The sequence below is a fragment of the Physeter macrocephalus genome, chromosome 8 (genome assembly GCF_002837175.3).
Source record: "Physeter macrocephalus isolate SW-GA chromosome 8, ASM283717v5, whole genome shotgun sequence".
NCBI classification, from domain to species: Eukaryota; Metazoa; Chordata; class Mammalia; order Artiodactyla; family Physeteridae; genus Physeter; species Physeter macrocephalus.
In genome coordinates this window covers 90,125,815-90,144,649 of record NC_041221.1, presented here as the reverse complement: position 1 = coordinate 90,144,649, position 18,835 = coordinate 90,125,815, and the positions used below count along the sequence as shown (strand labels likewise).

Below are 18,835 nucleotides of genomic sequence, written 5' to 3'. Positions count from 1 at the left end.
CTTCTGAGACTGAAGCAGGAAGAAACAGAAAATATAAACAGACCAATCACAAGTACTGAAATTGAAACTGTGATTAAAAATCTTCCAACAACAAAAGCTCAGGACCAGATGGTTTCACAGGTGAATTCTATCAAATATTAAGAGAAGAGCTAACACCCATCTTTCTCAAACTCTTCCAAAAAACTGAAGAGGAAGGAACACTCCCAAACTCATTCTCTGAGGCCACCATCACCCTGATACCAAAACCAGACAAAGATACTTCAAAAAAAGAAAATTACAGGCCAATATCATTGATGAATAAAGATGCAAAAATCGTCAACAAAATACTAGCAAACAGAATCCAACAACAAACTAAAAGGATCATACACTGTGATCAAGTGGGATTTATCCCAGGGATGCAAGGATTCTTCAATATATGCAAATCAATGTGATACACCATATTAACAAATTGAAGAAGAAAAATCATATGATCATCTCAACAAATGCAAAAAAAGCTTTTGACAAAATTCAACACCCATTTATGATAAAAACTCTCCAGAAAGTGGGCATAGAGGGAACCTACCTCAACATAATAAAGGCCATATATGAAACCATTTCCTCTAAGACCAGGAACAAGACAAGGATGTCCACTCTTACCACTATTATTCAGCATAGTGTTGGAAGCCCTAGCCACAGCAATCAGAGAAGAAAAAGAAATAAAAGGAATACAAATTGGAAAAAGAGAAGTAAAACTGTCACTGTGTGCAAATGACATGATAGTATACAGAGAATCCTTAAGTTGCCACCAGAAAACTACTAGAGCTAATCAAGGAATTTGGTAAAGTAGCAGGATACAAAATTAATACACAGAAATCTGTTGCACTGCTATACACTAATGATGAAAAATCTGAAAGAGAAATTAAGGAAACACTCCCATTTACCATGGCAACAAAAAGAATAAAACACCAAGGAATAAACCTACCTAGGGAGACAAAAGACCTGTATGCAGAAAACTATAAGACACTGATGAAAGAAATTTAAGATGATACCAACAGACGGAGAGATATACCATGTTCTTGGATTGGAAGGATCAATATTGTGAAAATGACTATACTACCCAAAGCAATTTACAGATTCAATGAAATCCTTATCAAATTACTAATGGCATTTTTTACACAACTAGAACCAAAAACCTTAAAATTTGTATGGAGACACAAAAGACCTCGAATAGCCAAAGCAGTCTTGAGGGGAAAAAACAGAGCTGGAGGAATCAGATGCCATGACTTCAGACTATACTACAAAGCTACAGTAATCAAGACAATATGGTACTGACACAAAAACAGACACACGGATCAATGGAACAAGATAGAAAGCCCAGAGATAAACCCACGCACCTATGATCAACTAATCTATGACAAAGGAGGCAAAGATATACAATGGAGAAAAGACAGTCTCTTCAGTAAGTGGTGCTGGGAAAACTGGACGGCTACATGTAAAAGAATGAAATTAGAACACTCCCTAACACCATACACAAAAATAAACTCAAAATGGATTAGAGACCTAAATGTAAGACTGGACACTATAAAACACTCAGAGGAAAACATAGGAAGAACACTCGTTGACATAAATCACAGCAAGATCTTTTCTGATCCACCTACTAGAGTAATGGAATAAAAAGAAAAATAAACAAATGGGACCTAATGAAACTGAAAAGCTTTTGCAAAGCAAAGGAAACCATAAACAAGACGAAAAGACAGTCCTCAAAATGGGAGAAAGTATTTGCAAACAAATCAACGGACAAAGGATTAATCTCCAAAATATATAAACAGTTCATGCAGCTCAATATTAAAAAAACAAACAACCCAATCAAAAAATGGGCAGAAGACCTAAATAGACATCTCTCCAAAGAAGACATACAGATGGCCAAGAAGCACATGAAAAGCTGCTCAACATCATTAATTATTAGAGAAATGCAAATCAAAACTACAATAAGGTATCACCTCACACCATTTAGAATGGGCATTATCAGAAAATCTACAACCAACAAATGCTGGAGAGGGTGTGGAGAAAAGGGAACCCTCTTGCACTGTTGGTGGGAATGTAAATTGATACAGCCACTGTGGAGAACAGTATGGAGATTCCTTAAAAAACTAAAAGTAAAATTACCATATGACCCAGCAATCTCACTACTGGGAATATACCCAGAGAAAACCATAATTTAAAAAGACACATGCACGCCAATGTTCATTGCAGCACTATTTACAATAGCCCGGTGATGGAAGCAACCTAAATGCCCATCGACAGACAAATGGATAAAGAAGATGTGGTACATATATACAATAGAATATTACTCAGCCATAAAAAGGAACGAAATTGGGTCATTTGTAGAGACGTGGATGAATCTAGAGACTGTCATGCAGAGTGAAGTAAGTCAGAATGAGAAAAACAAATATTGTATATTAACGCATATATGTGGAACCTAGAAAACTGGTACAGATGAACCGGTTTGCAGGGCAGAAATTGAGATACAGATTTGAGGAACAAACGTATGGACACCAAGGGGGGAAAGCGGTGGGCAGTGGGGGTGGTGGTGTGATGAATTGGGCGATTGGGATTGACATGTATACACTGATATGTATAAAATGGATGACTAATAAGAACCTGCTGTATAAAAAACTAAAATAAAATTCAAAAAAAAACTAAAAATAAAATGTCAAAAAGAAGAAAAAAGTGGAAACAGTTTAACTGCTCTATATTAAAAAAGATTGATCAAAAATTTTTTTAAAAATTCACCTAATTGACTTTATTTATTTATGCATTTATTTATTTATTTTTGGCTGCTTTGGGTCTTCGTTGCTGCGCTCAGGCTTTCTCTAGTTGCTGCGAGCCAGGGTTACTCTTTGTTGCGGTGTGCAGGCTTCTCACTGTGGTGGCTTCTCTTGTTGCGGAGCATGGGCTCTAGGCTCGCGGGCTTCAGTAGTAGTGGCTCGCGGGCTCTACAGTGCAGGCTAAGTGGTTGTGTGCATGGGCTTAGTTGCTCTGCGGCATGTGGGATCTTCCCAGACCAGGGCTCAAACCCGTGTCCCCTGTATTGGCAGGCAGATTCTTAACCACTGCGCCACCAGGGAAGCCCCCATCTAATTGACTTTAGAATCATAAAACAAGCAAAAGTACAGGCCAGTATATATGAAGGGGCATAACATCAAGTAATAATCATCAGAACCATCATCACTCAGTTTTTCACAAGAAACAGTAGCAGCCTCTACTGTTTTCTCTTTTGAGTCAGGAACTTGACACATCTTCAGATCATCAGAAAAGTAATTATAAAGGTTAACAATGAGAAGAGTTTTTGAAATACATTTTCCTAGAAAAAATAATACACTATTCCAAGACATGAATTTGGCTTTCTCTATTGAGATAGAAGATTAAGGCTAAACAATTACACATCCAATTAATTTTTTATTTTGTTTCATGCTTGGCTGATGATCCTAGATATCAGATTATATCAATACCACTTATATCTAAAGGAATCTATTCACATAACATAGGGCTGGCACATAAAAACAAACACAGTCCAAGTTAAATAATATTCTCGTTTTTACAAAGATCCTCTCAAAATATCTCTAAATTTATTCTTAAGCCCTTTATTTATAAATATAAAACATAATCCAAATATTAGTTGTAAAAGTATAATAAGACTAGCAAATTCTATGAATCATTAAGAAAAGCAACTTTATAATTATGTGGCATACAAGACTGCAGGACATTAAAAAAAAGTGTGAAAATAAGGTGGAGAGAAAATAACATTGTTAAGTACAAAGAATAACAAAACACAGGAAGGCAACATGATAATGTGGCTACTAGGCAATACGTCCAACAAAAATCAGCCATCTGTTCAATACGGAGCCCACTAGGAATCCAAAGAATTATTTGGCATACCCCACCAGGGCTCTAAACTACATTTGTTCATTCTTTCAATTAAATTTATTAAGCACCTGCTATTTGCCAGGACATGGTGTACCTGGTTAGGAGGAAACAAATCACAAAATAATCTCATCTCTTTCAATATGCCAACAAGTAGACTATGTCATATTCCACATATTTTCATTATTTGTTTAAGACCTGATTATGCTTTCATTTTAACCTTAATATTACTTTATGTCATATGAACCTATGAAAAATGTAAAAGCATAACATAATTCAGAGAGAAGTCTTTAAACGATCCCTATCGGCTTCAGCATTTTTAGAGGAGTAAGAAAAAAGTTAACTTTTCAATGTCACTGAAACAACACAATGCAGAAGAATCTATGGAAGTGACAGTGGTTTTTATTTCTGAAAATGAAGCAAATAACCATAAAATTTAAACTCAAGATAATTCCAGGCATAAACCACCAGTTCTCAAATATTTTAGCTTCAGGACTCCTGAGCTCTCATAAGAATGACTGAGAACCCCAAGGAGTTTCTTGCTTATGTTGGTGAAATCTGCTGATATTTACCATTTTATGAATGAAAATTGAAAAAAAATTAAATATTGATATACTAACTCATTTTAAATAGCAATAATAAACTCATGTTAACATAAGCAACATATTTTATGAAAACTAACTATATTCTCTAAAACAAAACAATAATGATGGGGGCATTGTTTTTACATTTTTGCAATTCAAAGTCTAGCTTAATAGAAGACAGCTAGATTCTCATATCTCCATTTGTAATCAATTTGTCTGTTGCTATTTGTAATTTTGGTTTAAGTATATGAAGACTATCCAGCCTTACATAGATATATAACTGGAAAAGGAAGAGGATTACAATAGTCTTCTCAGACAGCTGTGGGTATTCTTCCTCAATATTATACCAAAATTTGACAAGTGGTAGTTTAGTTGCAATGTGGAATCATACTCTAATACATTAAAATCCATTGGTCTACCTTGCACTTTAAATCAATCTTTACCCATGCATGATTTTGTAACAATACATGTGGATTATTTGGAGAATATTGGTTCACTGAGTTATACAGATCTTCCAAATGTTGATGTATTTCATTATACAAAATAAGTAAATCACACTTGCTAATATCACTATCGATCTTATCTGAAAAGTCTTTAAGTATTGGGAAACCATCAAGCTCACTTTGGCAGGTAAAATGTCCCAACAACCCTAATTTTTGTTTGAAAGCTCAAATTTTTATCACTGGCAACAAATACTATCAGTTGTTTTCCAGGTAGTCACTGACTCACTTCATTCATTTCCATGAAAATGCCTGCCAGATACCCAAGTCTGAATAACCAAACTTTGTTGGTCATTTTTCAAGTAATAATGGTGTTCCACGAAAAGAGCAGCCAGTTCAGCTCACAACTCAGTATCTGCACAAACGTTTTTCTTCACAACTATCATGTTTTGTTAATGTAGCAGAAGTGCTTTATTTGTGCTTCTCATTTCACAATACGGAATGTTAAAACGGTGGGTATTGGGCTTCCCTGGTGGCGCAGTGGTTGAGAGTCCGCCTGCCGATGCAGGGGACATAGGTTCGTGCCCCGGTCCGGGAAGATCTCACATGCTGCGGAGCGGCTGGGCCCGTGAGCCATGGCCACTGAGCCTGCATGTCCGGAGCCTGTGCTCCGCAACAGGAGAGGCCACAACAGTGAGAGGCCCGCGTACCCCAAAAAAAAAAAAAAAGGTGGGTATTCAAGGGTAGAAATTTTATCAAATTAATGTTTTGTACTGTTTCATCAAAGATACTCAAGTGAAATATTCACCTTTTAAACTACAGGTGTGTGGTGACAAATAAAACAATGACAACTGGTACAGTTTGGTGCCACTGCCTTGATTCATACAAAGGCGCTAGCAGTTTCGGCAACCGTTGCTTTTGCAGTGCAAATGTCAATAAAATGAAAAAGACATCATAGCATTTTATAAAATTAGGTTTGACTTTTGTAGAACTCATGAAAGATCTTAGGAACCCCTAGGGGTCCTTGCGCTACACTTTGAGAATGACTTCAGTAAGCAATCAATAAATATTGATGATGGTCATCACGACAAAAAAATTTCATATCACTCCTGTCTTCAGATCACACCAAGATGAAAGTAAGAGTTTTATACTTCAATTCTTAAGAGTTTCAGGAATGAAAATTCTGTGATCTTCCTGACAATCAAATTCCAATATCTGATCTTTTAGACACAACACTTTCCCTATATTAACCATCTAAACTTTACTCTTTCCAATATAGATGTATTCTATTTCTCTCTCAGGTGGGCTTGGAGAATAACAAGTCAAGTTTTCTTTTTCTTTCCAGCGGTTATACAACTATAGATGCTGTGGCTCCTATAAGGAAGTTCTCTTCTGCAGTCAAAGGTTGACTGGCCCTGTTCAAATTCTGAAATATCTGTGAACAAAGGTGCATACCTAGGTGGAACTAAACCAACACCAACACAATCTATCAATGGAAATTGTGAGATAAGCCAGCACTGAACACTTACTATAATGGCCCAGAAAGTCAGAGAAACACTCAAAAACTACTCATTTTAGGCAGGTTTTAAAAACTTATGTATTGTTTTGTTCTTCAGTTTGGTTGTTTATGCAGCTTAGCTGAATCTAGATGTGTCTGTTATTTGAACTATGAGCCTTTTCATGTCTTGATATTAAAATACATTCACAAGTTCAACAAAGATTTATTGAGTACCTACTATGTGCCATGCTAGGTCCTAGAGATACAATAATGAACAATAATAAAACCCTGTTACACTCAGAGCTCTTTCACCTTTGTGGTAGAAAGGGATAGCCAGTATATAAGCAGGCTTATTAATAACATACGGAATTGAAGCGTGTAATCAATGCTACAAAAATAAAAGTAAAACTAGGTGAAGGGATGGAGAGTGACCAGTTTGGAGAAGTGGGAGGATTACTTTAAATTAAAAAGTCTTTACTGAGTAGATGTCTTTGGAGCTGAGACTTGAATGACTAATTCTGAGGATGTGGAATAAGAGCGTTCCAGATTGAAAGGCTAGGAAGTGCTGATGCTCTGAGGTTGGAACTGAAACAAGGCAAGTCTGACTGAAACATACTGACCAAAGAGGAGAATTACACAAGAAGTCAGAGCCATAGGCAGGTGCCAGGTCATGAAGCGATATGAAGGGAAGCTGATTTTAGATGGCACAGAATGGTTCTCACAACCTGATGGAAGTCACTTCGTCTTTTTAAAAATAGAGATGATGATATCAAACATACATGGGGGAAAGACAACAGGTTAGAATTCACAAGACATAAGTTCAAATTCCAGTTCTTCCCACTGTATCTTAGAAACAAAAGAAGGCAGGGGAAGAAAATTCGTATTTATTAAATACTAGTAATTGCCACACTTTGAATCAGGTATTTGATCCTATCTCATTTAATTCAAGTAGGGTTAGTTATTTTCTCAGGTCTCTAAGCTGCCGTTTCTCACCCTACGAAGTGGAGAAGGTAATAATTAATATTTGTTGCAGCCACATTATGAATTGTCAGAAAGGTGCATAAAAAACTAACATGTAAAGTTCTTTGACAACTAAGTATCTAAAAGTATTATCATTATAGATAAACATATTTCTCTTTTAAGTCATAGATTTGTATGACATTTGTCCTCCCTGTCTAGAATATTCTATTTCTGGTATAGAAAAAGAACACTTATTGAAGATCTCTTATGATTGTCACCAAACCAAAAAATAAGAGGGGCAATAAAACACTCCAGAGAGCCAGGCACCCCAGTTTGAGCTATTGATACAATGAGCCCTATGACCTAGATATATTTTTCAAGCTCTACCCATTCATGTTTTTCTTAATTGCTTCAATTTACATATGCACCATTCTAAACCAACAAGAATCAACTTGCAAAAGGAAAGCCTCTCTTGTTCGTTGGCATCCTTTCATGGACACTGAGCTGTTGCTTCGTACACAACACCTGTGAAGCGGTTTCATAAGATCTCACATTACTGAACAGGAAACCAAGATGATTACGAATCCTTGAAAGCTTGGAAAGGACTGATAAGGGCAGTAAAACTGCCTAATGAATTAAGTTGGCCAAGATGGGTGATAAGAAAGGCATTTACATCCAACATGGAAGAACACTGTAACTACTTAAGAATGTTTCATATGTGGGGAAGAACCCTCAAAAAATCATATTTTAATAAAGTCTCAATTACAATTATTCATAGAAGCTTTCAATATATATTATTTCACTTACTTACACAGTAGCCAAAACATAAATTACATGTGGAGTACAATTATGCATTCTGTGAAATGCATTAACTTTAAAGATAATTGCTAAAGTTTCATTTGCTAACTTATTATTACTTCTCTCAGCTTATTAAGCTTCTGATTCAAACTGTGAACTTATAAGAGAAAAGACCTTATAATTTACATTTGCACCGCTGGCTATAGCATACTTCTGGGCCTAGCGTCAATACTCAGGCAATCTTACCAAATGAAAGAAAGCCCACTCCCAAACAAATCCACGAACGATGAACTCTTTAACTCTGAAATTCACCAAACTCACTACTTACCTCTGGTATACAGGCTCCTGTGAAACCAAACAAGCCATTGGCATTGTCACTTTTTTGTATTACCAATCTTGCTGTAGTATTCTCTTCAGAAATGCGAGCTCCTCCACATACAGAGACTAGTTTAAGAATGAATAATTCTTCTCCTTCTTCTTCATTGTCATCTCTTGCAGAAATAATGAATGATTTGTTAGTTTCTCCCTGTCTGAATTCCAGATATCCAGAAACAGGGTGTAAATCACTCTTTGCTGGCATGGCATGAAGTTCGTAAATTTCTTCAAGGGTCAATTTCTGCTCATAGTACCTCACATCCTGCATCAGACCTGTAAATCTGTCATTGCCATTCACTCCTGCCCCAATTCTCAGTGTTCCTGGACCTGAAATTAGAAATGGGTTTAAATGCTACAATAACCACAACTATCCTGTCCTAAATTACAAGTGTGATTCAGAAAGTGAAGCGATTTTATTACAAGTCTTATTAGGTAAGTAAAGCTTTCACATAACTAGAACACAATTAAATAAAGGCTATCTATTATAATGAAAAATGAATCAGTAAAGTAATCGCTGGGATTTAAGATATTTTGTACCAAAGGATATGTTGTACATGTGTATGTATGTGTATATACACATGTATATGTATATATTTGGATAGACATTTCTTCTGGGAAATCTAAAAATTTCCTTGCACGTCTAAGAATGGAATGATTCAATTCAGTCACAATTTTAAAACTTTAGTATTACTATTCTTTGAGAACTTCAATTCTTTTTTTTTTTTTTTTTTTTTTTTTTTTTTTGCCGTACGCGGGCCTCTCACTGTTGTGGCCTCTCCCACTGCGGAGCACAGGCTCCAGACGCGCAGGCTTAGCGGCCGTGGCTCACTGGCCCAGCCGCTCCGCGGCATATGGGACACTCCCGGACCAGGGCACGAACCCGTGTCCCCTGCATCGGCAGGCGGACTCTCAACCACTGCACCACCAGGGAAGCCCAAGAGAACTTCAATTCTTGATCTGTTAGAAATTCACCTTGAGTTAAATGAAGTTGTGAGAATTCAGCAAAAGAAGTTTTTGTGGACCCAAAATAACTTTTAATCCAAACAACTAATGCAATAATGTAGAAAAAGAAATATTCCTTCTCAGGAACAACATTATATGAGTTTTAAGGACTTTTTCATGATAGTAACAATATGCAGCTCAACTCCTTACTATGCATCAATAATAACCCTTTTTAGGAATTCACCAATTCTTATTACTTTACTTATTCCCTCTCCAATAACTCAACTAAGATATTTATGTAAGATGAGAGTTTGGCAGTGATTTGAGATTGCCTCCATGCCTTCTCCAGAGGTTCTGGACTGACTATAGAGTAATGAGAGTGAAATATCTACAATAGACAAAAATACAGATGAACTTCACACACAATACTGAACAAACCCCAGACACTCAAGTGTACGCACTGCCCAATTCTATGCACATAAATTTTAAAAACATTTAAAACTAATCTTATGCTCTTAGAAATGGCAATAGTAGTTGGGCATGGTGATGAGTCAATGACTAGAGAAGAGCCAAAGAGGGCTTCTGGAACACTGTTTCTTGATCTGGGGGCTGGTTACATGGAGTGTTGAAACTGATGAATTTAAAATTTTTAAAAATTCATCTACCTATACACCTATATACACTTTTGTATATTTTATAATATACATAAAATATCCTGTATTTCATTAATAACCTAAAAATATATATATACCTTTTCAATTTTATATCTAAGTTACAAATTACATAGACAATATAAGTTCCTTGCAGTAAGCCACATAAAGAAACACCAGGGCTTCCCTGGTGGCACAGTGGTTGAGAGTCTGCCTGCCGATGCAGGGGACACGGGTTCGTGCCCCGGTGCAGGAGGATCCGACATGCCACGGAGCGGTTGGGCCCGTGAGCCATGGCCGCTGAGCCTGCGTGTCCGGTGCCTGTGCTCCACAACAGGAGAGGCCACAACAGGGAGAGGCCCACATACCGCAAAAAAAACACAAAACACCAGCTCTTACTTTCCTCAATCTTTCCCATTCTACAACCATGTCATCATGGTGGTTAACATCATGTCAAAAAAACTGATGTTAACATCAATGTTAACAGACATATGTATATATTCACACAATCAAAAGATTAATAATTTAATGCCACAGACTGTTGTAAGCACAGTTCTTCAGGCTGAAATCAGTAGTGTGTGCATGTTGTTCTTTTGCCCATCTTTTTTCCTACTAGGAAAGAAAAAATACAACCAGATATCTAATGCAGGAGGTTCAAAAGGAAAATATTCTGTTAAGATATAACCATATAAGCTCTGCTCTACTTTCCTACTAAATAAAAAAACAGAATCAAATTATAGGATAGAGAGGCTGGGAGGGAACTGGTGATTATAACAGAAATAACTGATATTTGTACATAAACATGCACACAAGTGTGTTTCTCAAGGAAACAACACATAATTCAGCTTAAAGACAAGGATTCTCTCTTTAAAGCACACCATAGAATTCATCAATTTAACTCCTGATACTATAAACCCCTGTAATTGCTGGATTGTTCAATATGATTTTCTTTTGATTCCTCTTTAACCTTATCTCCACCACCCTTTACCTCCAGAACACTGAGCTGACAGCAGTTCTCCAGATACAATACTCTGCTTCACACTTCTACACCTTTGTTCTCTTTTCTACCTGGAATATCACAACCATCCCTCCTACTATCACAAGAGGAATTTTTTTCTTTCTTCCTTATTAATTTTTTCTTTGTTCCTACAATGTGTTGAAGTGATCTGTTTGTACACCTCTCTCCCAGAGCCTATTTCAGGTACTTTAAGGGCAGAGAGAGACTCTGCCTGATTCATTTTTGCAACACTCAGCACAGAACTTATGGTCTTGGTAGACATGTAGTTTTATTTAAAAAAATAAACCAATACACAAGCAGATTTTTAAATACCCACTAGCCTTTTTAAGAAGTCAAAATTTTTAAAAACTCAAAATTCAGGGTCCTAATTGTAAAGATAACACTCACCATCAGTAATGGCTTCTCCTTTTAGACTCTTGATTCCTCTGGGCATTGCATTTCCATCAAGGTAGAATTCAATTATACCATCATCGAGGATAATAAGAAGATGCAGCCAAACATTTTCTTCTAAGTATCTCATGACTGTTGTCTTGGCAATATATGTAGCATCAGAACCCAGAGTTTTGTAATGAAGGGAAACTGTCACATGGGATTCATCTGTTTGAATTTTTACCCCATAGTAGATGCTTCCGTTACCATCATCCTTTGCTATAACAAATCCATTCGTATTGGCATTGGGCATTACCCAAGCTGAAAATGTAAAGTTGGCAATTGAGTTGTTCCTTGAGGGATGGTATTTTGGATTAACAGTTCCAAATGCACCCTCTAGTCCACTGAAGTACAAAGCATCTGTTCCACTATGGTGACGCCTCATGTGTGGTTGTGAATGCACAGCGCTGGGAAAAATTCCAGCCAGCAAAAAATCTATCATTGGAGGCAAACCAGCAGGGAACTCACTAGACAGTATTTCCCAGCCTACTCGTACATCACAGAAGACACCCTGCTGCCTCAGAATGGTAAAGTTGGTGATATAAGACATATCATCTTCTGAGAGGACATCTTCTGCCACTTCTCTCTCTAGGCACTCTGGATCCAAGATAAAAACTCCAAAGGGATCATCATTGAATGGAATCATTACTGTCACCTGGAGGTTGGTTCCTGCTAGTTGGCCCCCAGGACCTGGGGACCCACCTGTAATAAGATAATTTATAAGGAATGAAAAACCAGAATTGGGAGTACTTTGTAGTACAAGATGAAGACAAAAAGAATTTGTTTAGCAAACTTCTCATTAAGTAATTTACTTGTTAATCAATTAACAATAGTGTCACCAAATGGCTTTCACCACATTTTCAAGGGTATTTTGGTTCAGTATAATTTCATTAACAACCAGTCGAGCCTGAAAAGAGGATACTAACTAGAAAGGTTTAATTCCCATGCTTAAAACCAAAAGTGATGGGAAAATTGATTATTTAAATTATGGTACGAAGACCAACTTTAAGCTACCATGAATCTGTACTTCCTAACTACCATTAATGGTTTGTTTGAGATACTCTATCTGGTGTGGAAAAAAATCTATTTACAAGTTTGAGGATGGATATGTCTCCATCCATAAAACTTCATTTAACTGCATTTTCTATACAACTCCAATTATTCCAGCATAAAATAGTAAGTTTTGGTGGTAAAATAAAATAGATGAGAAAACACATCACCTGAAATGTTTACAAGCTTTAAAATATAAAACTCATTGAATTCAGGAATTTTGTCTGGAAAAGCATGGAGAATTATTGGTTTGGCTCCTTCTCCATCCATAAAGTTAACACTGCCTGAAGTTTCATAGAACTCTTGTCCAGGTTGCAAAACAGAATCATTCTGAAATAGCTGCCAAGCCACAGAAACATTGCCAAAGTGTCCTCGGTGCCTCCAAATCCTGTGTAACAAATTAAAGAAAATTATTTTTTATGAAAAATGTATATGTAGTGAGTCTAACTCTACTGAGAACTTTCTGTATTATCTCAAAAATACACTTTGTCTATTTATCATCTTTAATATAAACCAGCCAGCCAGTTCTTACTGAGCAACCATGAAGAATCTCATGGAAAAGGAAGAATGAAGTAGAACTTTAAATAATAAAAAGAAGCAGTCTTAAAAATCATAATCTTTGAAGTCCAAACTGAAAGATAAATTCTAAGATAAATACAACTGAAAAATATTTAGATGAGAATTGGCAAAAGTTCTTCAAAAGCAAAGCCTAGGGTGAGGGTAGTCACATATCATTTGAAAGAAGAATTCCAGAAGACCTTGAATAATTGAAGTCTCTCAGTCCTGATGAGGAACAGAAGTGGGGTAAAGGAGGGTAGGGAGAGTATTTTCTGCTTTCCATCTAAAGTGTCAGGGTTTTTTTTAACAAGCGGAAACAGCATGAACAAAGTTTACAATTCATTCAGACTACCAACTTTGAAATTATTCCATACTTAACCATTTTTTTTAATTTTGAAAGATTAACAATGTTTCAAATTTTTGCATACATAAAGATTTTATTTTATTTTAACGAATTTTGAATTTGCCTTGTCCAAATATGCTTACCAAAATGAATTAGTCTTTCCTTCTTCTACTGCTTTGTCTATGGGCTCCAAGGAAAAAATACCATTTGGGTCATCATTAGCTTCAATTATCACTGTAGCTATTCCAAATTGATATACTACTGTATCACCTAAATTAAAAATGGAAAAGTCAAAATAACAAAAAATTACTTGACTTATTGTTAAATTTGTATTTTTAAACTAAGAAACAGTTTAAAATAAGGTTCAAATTCCAGGAAGAATTTCCTCATTGAAGGTCATAAATAAATGAAAGAGATGCCTAAATAAGTTTAATGTGACCTGTCTCTGAAGAAATGTTTAATTACAGAAGAACTACTTTACTGAAAAACATACATGATATTTTTCTTCGCAATAGGAATATCACCTCAATAGTTTAATTAGAAATTAAAAACATAGCTTTATCAAATTTCAACATTTTGAGGTAGATTCTTTCATTTCATAAAAATTAATGGAAGGATTACCCCATAAGATATATTAATCAGAATCACTGCCTTAAATATTGGATTGGCCAAAAAGTTCATTCAGGTTTTTCCGTAACATCTTATGGAAAAACCTGAATGAACCTTTTGGGCAACCCAATTATTTCCCTTTAGATCTCTGCCTTTAGGCAGCAGAGTCTGATCTGGTCATACATAGAACAAAGTATGCTGTTGAACTTGATTCCTTTCTACTCCAATTGTTTCCACAGCATGTTAGCACCATTAGAGCTAATAAATTAGGTCTCTTCTCATCACTCCCCTGAGGTCCATAGCTTTTCCTCTTACTGGAGCTGTTCCCTCTGTGAGCAAAAGTCTTCCCAACCTTTATTCACTTCTTTTCACTCCTCAGGACCCAGCTCAAGCAACAACTCTTCCGGGAATTCTTTCTTGAATTCCCAAGTTAAGTGCATCCTCCACTGTGTTCCTACAGCACTTCACACTTTGTCAATCTGGCATAGCAATTATCACCTTATATCAATACACACACACACACTGACACATACACACACTCAGGCACACACACACACACACACACACAATATTACTGTTAAGTCCTTGGACAAATGCTTCTTAATCAATTTCATCCCCTAGCAGGGTAGATGCTCAGTCATTGGTATTTATCAAAGTTCGCTGAACTGATACAAATAAAACTTTGAAAATTAGACGAGGACAACATATAAAACTAAAATTAGAGAAACAGAAATATGTGGCAAACCAGCACATTAAAAATAATTTATATAAATATACAATTGTACTCAAACTTACTTGATAATTAGCAAATGGAAAGAGGAAAAAAACATAAAAACAGACAGTAAATCACTGTATAGAAAATTCTGACATTACGGAGTAATAAAATAACTTAAAATATATCATAAAATCTAACAAAAACATAAAAACGAGAACGCCTAAATTTGGCAGGGTTCTGCTATAATGTGCATATGTTATGCAACATGTCATAGATGGTACTGAAAATAATGGAGAGGAAGGGGAATAGGAAGACACACATAGAGAAAGACAAAGGAATAGGGAGAATGATAAACACAGCACAAACAAAAATTAAGTGATCTCTTTCTTTTCCTCTTCTTTCTTAATATTTCAGTCTAAGAGGTAGAGCACAATGTAGGCACACATGCTGTGAGTTAGGGATACGACACCACAGTGGCCCAACACAAGGTTAGAGCTCACGCAGGGTAAGGAAGGCATCTCCAACAGAGAAAAGCTTGGGGTTAGACGTTGGAGTCTGAGTGGAGCGGGAGGGCATCCACATGAGGGTGGGGGGTTGGCCTAGAGCAGGAAGCTAGAACACTACTGCAGTAAGAAAAGCAGACTCATTGTGGGAAGAAGGTAAACGAAGCAATGGGAAAGTGGTTACACACAGGGTGAATTAATCAAATAAGTAAATATATTGATATTAAAGAAAATGGGAGCTGGATTTCTCATTACCAGGGGAGGAAGGGATAAATATGAAAACTAGAATGAAACTTGTGATATTGGATAGAAATGGAGTCCCTAGGTGAACTAACGGTCTTCAATGTATACAGTTTGGTACAGAACTACAGATTTTAATGTGCATGTGTATATACACAAATTCATACATACATACATATATTCCCTATCTCTGTAAGAGGGCCTAGGAAGACCACAAACTCAATAATAATTAGTATACCTAGTGCCAAGGTCCTGGTTTCTACATAACATTCTTGGGCTTTCCCTGGTGGCGCAGTGGTTAAAAATCCACCTACCAATGCAGGGGACACGGGTTCAAGCCCTGGTCTGGGAAGATCCCACATTCTGTGGAGCAACTAAGCCCATGCACCACAACTACTGAGCCTGTGCTCTAGAGCCTGCAAGCCAAAACTACTGAGTCTGTGCACCACAACTACTGAGCCTTTCCTCTAGAGCCCATGAGCCACAACTACTGAGGCCTGCACACCTAGAGCCCATGCTCTGCAACAAGAGAAGCCACCGCAATGAGAAGCCCGTGCACCGCAACGAAGAGTAGCCCCTGCTCAGCACAACTAGAGAAAGCCTCCACGCAGCAACAAAGATCCAACGCAGCCAAAAAATAATAATAATAATAAAGTAAATAAATAAATAGATAACATTCCTCACTAAGAGGAGTCAGGGCTTCTTGAAAAAATGACTGATTTCAGGGTTTTGACAGGAAAAGTATAAGATGAGTCTGGAATAGCTTGTTGTTCCAGGAAGTAAGAAAATGCTCACAGAATAACAGGGACAGGTCACAAAGACAAAGAAGTCATCTTGAACAGGCTACCACTGGCCAAATCTGGGACAATTTGACCATCAAAGTAAATAATGATAGCAAAATAGGGCGAGTAGTTAGTTGTTAGTGTAAGTTGCTCGGCGGTGGCAGCCGCGGTCACCATGAAGGGTAATGGACGGCAGGCGAAGGTAGTCACCACAGCGGCGTGAAGCCCCTCAGACGATGAGGTCATCTACAATAAATTTCCTGAGACACCTTCAAGATGGCTGAGGAGTACCACGTGGAGATCACCTTCTTCCCCACAAATACATCAGAAATACATCTACATATGGAACAACTCCTACAGAACACCTACTGAACACGGTCAGAAGACCTCAGACTTCACAAAAGAATTTTTTTTCCTTTTTCTCTTTTTATGAGTGTATATGTGTATGCTTCTTTGTGTGATTTTGTCTGTGTAGCTTTGCTTTTACCATTTGTCCTATGGTTCCATTTGTCCTTTTTTTTTCTTAGCGTAGTTCTTAGCGCTTGTTATCATTGGTGGATTTGTTTTTTGGTTTGGTTGCTCTCTTCTTTCTTTCGTTTTTCTTTTTTTAATTACTTTTTAAATTTTTTCATTTTTAATAAGTTTTTTATTATTTTTATTTTAATAACTTTATTTCTTTTTATTTATTTTTTCTTTCTTTCTTCTTTTTCTCCCTTTTCTTCTGAGCCGTGTGGCTGACAGGTTCTTGGTGCTCCAGCCAGATGTCAGACCTGGGCCTCTGACATGGGAGAGCCAAGTTGAGGATACTGGTCCACCAGAGACCTCCCAGCTCCATGTAATATCAAGCGGCGAAAGCTCTCCCAGAGAGCTCCATCTCAACGCTAAGACCCAGCTCCACTCCACAAACAGCAAGCTACAGTGCTGTACACCCTATGCCAAACAACTAGCAAGACAGGAACACAACCCCACCCATTAGCAGAGAGGCTGCCTAAAATCATAATAAAGTCACAAACACCCCAAAACACACAACCAGACGCGGTCCTGCCCACCAGAAAGACAAGATCCAGCCTCATCTACCAGAACACAGGCACCAGTCCCCTCCACCAGGAAGCCTACACAACCTACAGAACCAACCTTCGGCATTGGGGGCAGACACCAAAAACAACGGGAACTACAAACCTGGAGCATGCGAAAAGGAGATCCCAAACACAGTAAGTTAAGCAAAATGAGAAGACAGAGAAACACACAGCAGATGAAGGAAAACACACAGCAGATGAAGGAGCAAGATAAGAACCCACCAGACCAAACAAATGAAAAGGAAATAGGCAGTCTACCTGAAAAAGAATTCATAGTAATAATAGTAAAGATGATCCAAAATCTTGAAAATAGAATGGAGAAAAAACAAGAAATATTTAACAAGGACCTAGAAGAACTAAAGAGCAAACAATGATGAACAACATAACAAATGAAATTTAAAATTCTCTAGAAGGAATCAATAGCAGAATAACTGAGGCAGAAGAACGGATAAGTGACCTGGAAGATAAAATAGTGGAAATAACTACCACAGAGCAGAATAAAGAAAAAAGAATAAAAATAATTGAGGACAGTCTCAGAGACCTCTGGGACAACATTAAATGCACCAACATTCTAATTATAGGGGTCCCAGAAGAAGAAGAAACAAAGAAAGGGACTGAGAAAATATTTGAAGAGATTATAGTTGAAAATTTCCCTACTATGGGAAAGGAAATAGTCAATCAACTCCAGGAATGGCAGAGAGTCCCATACGGATAAATCCAAGGAGAAACACGCTAAGACACATACTAATCAAACTATCAAAGATCACATACAAAGAAAAAATATTAAAAGCAGCAAGGGAAAAATAACATACAAGGGAATCCCCATAAGGTTAACAGCTGATCTTTCAGCAGAAACTCTGCAAGCCAGAAGGGAGTGGCAGGACATATTTAAAGTGATCAAAGGGAAAAACCTATAACCAAGATTACTCTTCCCAGCAAGGATCACATTCAGATTCAAAGGAGAAATTAAAAATTTTACAGACAAACAAGCAAAAGCTAAGAGAATTCAGCACCACCAAACCAGCTTTACAACAAATGCTAAAGGAACTTCCCTAGGCAGGAAACACAAGAGAAGGAAAAGACTTACAATAACAAACCAAAAATAATTAAGAAAATGGAAATAGGAACATACATATCAATAACTACCTTAAATGTAAATGGATTAAATGCTCCAAACAAAAGACACAGACTGGCTGATTGGATACAAAAACCAAACCCGTATATATGCTGTCTACAAAGGACCCACTTCAGACCTAGGGACACATACAGACTGAAAGTGAGGGGACGGAAAAAGGTATTCCATGCAAATGGAAATCAAAAGAAAGCTGGAGTAGCAATTCTCATATCAGACAAAATAGACTT

The 18,835-nt window shown here is 37.0% G+C and overlaps 1 protein-coding gene across 1 annotated transcript in view; it reads right to left on the bottom strand.

The window, feature by feature from the left end:
* The window catches only part of ADGRV1 (adhesion G protein-coupled receptor V1), a 552,025-nt gene that overhangs the window by 490,016 nt on the left and 43,174 nt on the right, over positions 1-18,835 (bottom strand). The window contains exons 18-21 of the mRNA XM_024125341.3: positions 13,692-13,818; positions 12,818-13,035; positions 11,556-12,299; positions 8,512-8,885 (exon numbers count right to left, since the gene is read on the bottom strand). Of these exons, the coding sequence (XP_023981109.1) occupies positions 8,512-8,885; positions 11,556-12,299; positions 12,818-13,035; positions 13,692-13,818 (1,463 nt within the window). The remainder of the gene's footprint in view (positions 1-8,511; positions 8,886-11,555; positions 12,300-12,817; positions 13,036-13,691; positions 13,819-18,835) is intronic.